Source organism: Hippocampus comes, unplaced genomic scaffold (assembly GCF_001891065.2).
Source record: "Hippocampus comes isolate QL1 unplaced genomic scaffold, H_comes_QL1_v1.1 scaffold114, whole genome shotgun sequence".
In the NCBI taxonomy this organism is placed as follows: domain Eukaryota; kingdom Metazoa; phylum Chordata; class Actinopteri; order Syngnathiformes; family Syngnathidae; genus Hippocampus; species Hippocampus comes.
This window is the reverse complement of record NW_017806197.1, coordinates 562115-568126: the sequence shown is the minus strand read 5'-3', so window position 1 is coordinate 568126 and position 6012 is coordinate 562115. Positions and strand designations below refer to the sequence as shown.

At 41.1% G+C, this 6012-nt stretch overlaps 1 protein-coding gene across 1 annotated transcript in view; it reads left to right on the top strand.

Moving 5' to 3' along the window:
- The window catches only part of gpc5c (glypican 5c), a 111010-nt gene that overhangs the window by 70899 nt on the left and 34099 nt on the right, over positions 1–6012 (top strand). Inside the window, exon 6 of the mRNA XM_019855900.1 lies at positions 5751–5871. Within this exon, the coding sequence (XP_019711459.1) occupies positions 5751–5871 (121 nt within the window). The remainder of the gene's footprint in view (positions 1–5750; positions 5872–6012) is intronic.

Here is a 6012-nt window from a genome sequence, read left to right as displayed (position 1 = left end):
TGGGGGGTGTTTTTTTTTTTTTTTTTTTTTTTTCTCATGACTGTGTCTTTCATGCGACACAGAGTCATGCTTAAATTTTGTCAGATTTTCCACACTTTGTTTTTACAAACTTTCCCTACTCGGTTCAGCAACTGTGCTCTAATCCCACTTTTCTTCATGCCAAACCCAGATGACGGCTGGGGGGAATACACTGTGGTTGTCCATCGGCGTGCCTTTCCCGCTTTAAAATGCTGGAAAAGTAAAATTTCGAGCAGAGGTGGGCAAAGTATGGCCACTCTTTTATTTCATTCCATGAAAGAAAAACATAAATTATTAAAGTTATTATTAAAGTTGTTATATTGTATACAAGATAGCTTACATGCATTTTTGAAACTTTTTTTTTGTTTTGATTCAATCATTGATTAGTTAGAGCATGGTGTCAAACTCAAGGCCTGGGGGCCAGATTTGTCCCGCCACATCATTTTATGCGGCCCGCGAAAGCAAATCAAACGTGTCAACTTCTACGATGATTGTTAAAATCTGGACAGAAAGTTCAACTTCTCACATGTAATAAATGAGATGTTGTTCACCTTTTCTTGTTGCCAAAACCCTCATTACAGTCGTTGACTTCTTGATATGGTTTCACAGTCATAACGGCCCTCCAAGGGAAACGGTCACTACACTGTGGCCCGCGACAAAAATGAGTTTGACACCCCTGAGTTAGAGTGTAATTGTTTTATAAAGCAAATATGGACCTTGATCACATAAGTTTCATTTCGTCTCAGAAACCTTGCCATTCACATTTGAATCACGTGTGTTAGAGGAGGGGAACACACAAAACACTCAGAATAGTGGCCCTCGAGGACTTGGATTTGGACAACTGTGCGCTAACTAATTAGCGCGAGTGCGGGGGGTGAGAAAGAAACATGGCAGAGACAGAAAAGTGCATGATTTGAGCCTGCCTGCCCTGCAACTTGACCTTGCGATGTTCCGGCTGCCTCTGCCTCCGCTCTTTATGATCTTTGTATTTCTATGCTAATAAAATGGCCGAAGGGGCAAGAAAGTGCATGTAGCTAGCTAGCTGTTTTTTGAAACAACAACATATTTTACCACCGCTTAAATATGGATGCGACTTGTGTATCATAAGTCAGGTAACAATGCTCTTATGGTCAGAGGGTCTCAATGTTCTGTGCATATAAAATACTGTAAAAATATCAGTACAGAGCGTTGAGTAGTAGAACATTTGAGTGTGTTTGCGCGCTCATGTTTACAGTGCCGGGGACGCAGCGCGCACACAGACAAATCATGCTGATTAAATGTTTGCAAAGTGGAACAAGTGATAGCTCACATGTTGAGTGTTAGCTCACGTAATGGCTCCGAAGACGTCAGGAGTGTGAGAACACTCTGGCCTTTCGAAACAAAACCTCCTGTTCCGAAATATCTCAAAGTCACTGTCCAAACACTGCTCGTCAAAAGTTAGCCGGCCGCAAGCTATGCCGCTTGCACTCATGCATTTCTCCTTATTTGTGGGATTCCGTCTGATGCTACAAGCCTATAAAATACTGTATGCGCATACATTTGCAATTCTGTTTTTCACATGTCAAACCACTTCACTTATCTGTAAATAACCTTGAATATTTACCATAGCCCACAGCAAGGGGGAGGCGGGGGGGAGTCGGCATACATTTTATTAATCAAAAAAAGCAATTTTTTTCTCTTTCCCAGCAGCAGGTCTTCCTCACAGCAAAAATTATGGGAATAAAAAAAAAAATAAACAAACACCAGTACCCCGTCATGCCGTTGAAAGGAAGACATATTAACTTCCTGCCGCGTTTGAATCATTCCGAGTCATTTTCGAGAAGGACAACATGTGCAAAAGTCTAATTAGTTTCAAGATGTTCAATTCATGCACAGTATTCATTGTCAAACAAACAACCGCAGTGATCGATTTAAGCATACATTCCACCACATGAAGTGGGAAAATAACAAGTTACCGCAAATGGGGTGAGTCATCGCAGACACTTCTGATGCAAAGGTAGTTGATATATGTTTTGGAATGTATTGTTAATAATAATCATCATCATCATCATCATCCACTTCTTGTGGCAAAGAGCAAAGCCTTGGAAAAAAAAAAAGATTCTGCTGTATAATTAGCCCTCTCAGCCTGTGATAAGTGAACCCTGTCATTCATCAAGACCTCTTTTATTTTAACACTCTTGTAAGTATACGCCTTGGACGCCGTTCACTTTGGCCATCAGTCACTTGACGCGGAATCCGTACCAACTAATAGAAAGCCATTAGGCGTGACTGGGGCTAATTTGGTAAGAAATCCTCTCTGCTGGTTTCAACTTGAGCCGTTTGTCAAAATGGGAAGAGTTGTGCTTCGGTCGGCGTCAATAATAAGAAGACATGATTATAGAGACGACTTGAACAAATACAGACTGCCTTGTTGATGATTAAATCCCTCGTGAATGGCGTGCGTTGAGAAAGCCTCGCAGGCAAAGCTCAATGATCAGTCAGGAGCGGATCTCGGAGTTCACCCGAGGCCACTGGAGACTCCTTTCCTTTGCTACGCTTGCCCTTCTTTACCTCCCCCCGCCCTTCACATGTACTCATTCTTGAAAATTGTTCATTTTGATGCAGAGCTGCTTTGTTCGCTGCATATCGACGGGAACGCTTGAATCGCCTTGGGTGAGTTTCAACAGTTCAGTGCCGAGGTCACCGTACACGGTGTCGGTGTCTTGAACGCTTCGGGCAGTGGGGAAGACAAGAGGAGTGAACGCTCGCCGTTGCCAAAAGTGCGTATTCACCATGCGGTGGGTCACGTCCAGGGTTCAATTTATGCAGCTCCAATGGAAGCTTAAAAATGATCCGTCTGAATCATTGTAATTAAAACGGTATTGTTTTGTTGTATGAAAAAACTGAGAGGGCAAGTGTTCTTCAAGCCCCCGTAAAATGAACATGACGGCTACACGAAAGAAAAGAAAACAACCATGCCAAATCTGAACGGTTTACATTGGCTTCAAAAATCAAGATAAATCTGGTCATTGTAGAATTACTGACTGCTTTACTAATCCACAAGTAAAAAAAAAAAGAAGTGCAGACCACCATTCATTTGTATTCTTTTTGCTTGACTCCCCCCGTTGAGTGCGTGAGTTGTCGCATGTCGAAATGTCACACGGAAATGATTTCAGCAAACAAAAATGAAATTGGCAGGCCTGCGCACGTTCTATTTGCATTCACGTCGAAATAGATCAAGAGCAATCTTTGTTCTTTGCTCGTATGATTGTCAGTCTGCTGTCCAGAGGCGCCTGAAACGCACGGCCATGTCTCGGAAAGCAACAAAGAAAGAAAACCCAGAAAGCTACGAGTCCCCGTTTGAACCTTTGCACACCGAATGTTTGTTAAATTCCAAAATGTGAAACTGTTTGACAAGAAACCTCACTCATCAATCATTCCTGTGCCATAATTTCCTTTATTCTTCATTGTAGCACTCCAGTTTGAAACGATTCGGAAACCTTTGCATGAATGCCACTGCAGGAACATCATCAGCAAGAAGCCATTTGCAGCGTTAATTGTCCGGGTCGACGGCGTTCAGCTTCGGCATGTCCATTTGTGTCGCCTTGTCATGTCGCCGTATGTAATACCAAACAAGCCCCGAAATGAAAAGGAGCAGACCTAATTCCATACCTAACTCACCCAGGCACATCCCTTTCATTCGCATCCTATTTGATGAGCTCTTTTTTCTTTTTGCGCCAACAACTGTTATCCCGAGCCAAGTCGGAACACGGACGTATCCACAACAAACGCACTCATTAACACAATTGGAAAGCGCCGCTTAGGGAGCGGGTTTGATTCTCGTATTCATCATTTATGTCAAACGGAGAGAAAGTCCAAACGAGGGTTGGTCATATTGCGACACCTCATATTTGGATTAGGATACAGAGGGCGACGGTTCCATTAGTTACAGAATATCCAAGCATTATTTTCTCTTAAATGTCTTAAATGTTCCCTGCTTTCCAATGAAGTTCCATCTGTATATCAGTGATGGAACCCAAATCTCTCAGTACCTTGTGACTATGAATTGTGGTTGCTCGATTTTTTTTAATGACCTCAGTCCTGAGAAATTGTGATGTGATGTTCAGTTGACAGCAAGTGGCAAAATGGCCACCCCCTGACATGGATAAAAAATGGCTGGATTTTTGACTAGTGGGTGTGCATAAGAACCGATTTTTGTCATGGAAATTTGGGGGTTGACTTTTTCTTTAAGGCCTGCTCAACACGTTTTTACGGCATTTTTTAATCAGAGATACATGTAGTTTTTTTTTTTTCATTTCCATTCCATTTATTTATTTATGTTCCATTGACTCCAAATCTGACCCCGTTTTTTTTTTCTCCAACATACCAAGTTTTCATCATAATAAACAGAATGAAAGTAATACATGTCATATAGTAATATAATTATTAATCTTTATGAACATGTTTTTTTTTGTTTTTGTTTTTTTATCGGAAGCGTTATAGCTATAAATGACAACATGTGGTAAAATGCGTATTTCACAAGTTTTTTTAGGTCAAACTTAAAACCAAACAAACAAAAAAATCTGCCAAACCTGATGTGCTAAAAGAAGGAAAGACATTTTTGAATCTCGGATTCAAAATTTGCTGTTGACTCGTGTTGTCGTCAAAGCCAAAGCTGTTTCTGGCTTCCATTTTTGCAAATCGGCACAATTGAAATTGATGATAGAAGGCGTGTGAATTAAAAAAAAAAAGCGGAAGATGGTTGGGCCTTTTTTTTTTTTTGTGCATTTTTTTATAGGCTCTCTTTAAAGTGCTTGTTCAGCAAAGCAGGAGCGCAGACCTTATCAGGACATTGCTTAGATCACATGCCAGAGATTTCTCAAGTTCAGCACTTTTATGATTGCTTGCACTCATATTCACGTTGATACGCGTACTCGACATAGCCTCCGAACCATAAACACACCCAGAAGAATGCACACACTTTTCATGCCATTCGTAATCACTTCCAATCATTCTCAGCCTCGCTCTGCCTTCAGTTGCCTCCATTGATTTGATGCCGGTGCCGTTAAATGCCCAAAGCATGAAAGTTTCATATCATTGTGTGAATCTTGAATTCATTTTTAGACAACAGTGTGGGAGTAAAATAAACAATCACTCTACATATAAAACTGAAGCGACGGCAAGGTCAAACTCTTGATTGCGAGATCACTGTGAATGCCCTTTTTTTTTTTAGTTATGAGTGACAAAACGCTTCATCAGGAGGTCGTTTTAAGATGGAAACAAAGTCACCAACACGCCCCCTTACAAAAATGGTGCAAAAAAAAATGAACAACAATGATTTTTGTCTCACCGCTCACTCATTGACTCGCATCAAGCGATTCCTCTGTGGTAACAATGATGAATTCTGCCCTCTAGTGGCTGAACATTTAATTGTTCTGTCTGTCACTACGTTGTCGTTGGTATAGATTGACGAAGAAACGTGATACGTTATTTGATGTCAATACAGTAGGTAATCATTTTCAGACCAGTGAAGTGAAATTGAACAAAAAAAAAAAATCATAAAAAAATAAAAGCAGCGTTATTCAGCAGTGGAGTGACAACTACACAGGAAGAAATGATACCAATTTTATTACCATTGTGTTTTGGAAAAAAAAAAAAATTGTATGGTTACAATGAATCCCTCCCCCCATTAACATCCTCTTTTACATGTAGACACGGATGATGATGGAACTCTCCTTTATTTCCTCCCACAGTTATACGGGCAGAGTGGTAGGAAATGGTCTGCATGCACAAAGACAGAATCCAGAGGTCAAAGTTCGGAGCGCTAACCCCTCGCTCGCTGACGTGAAGGAGAGGCTTGAAACCTTCAACCAGGTAAGATGATGACTTCATGCTTGTCGACAATCATTTGCATATCACATGTTCCGCTCTTTAAAGAGCTCGACTGTCCTGGCGTGGGTCAAATGCTCAAATCAAACATCCCGTGGTGTAATTCAAACTTTGAAACGGTTTCCA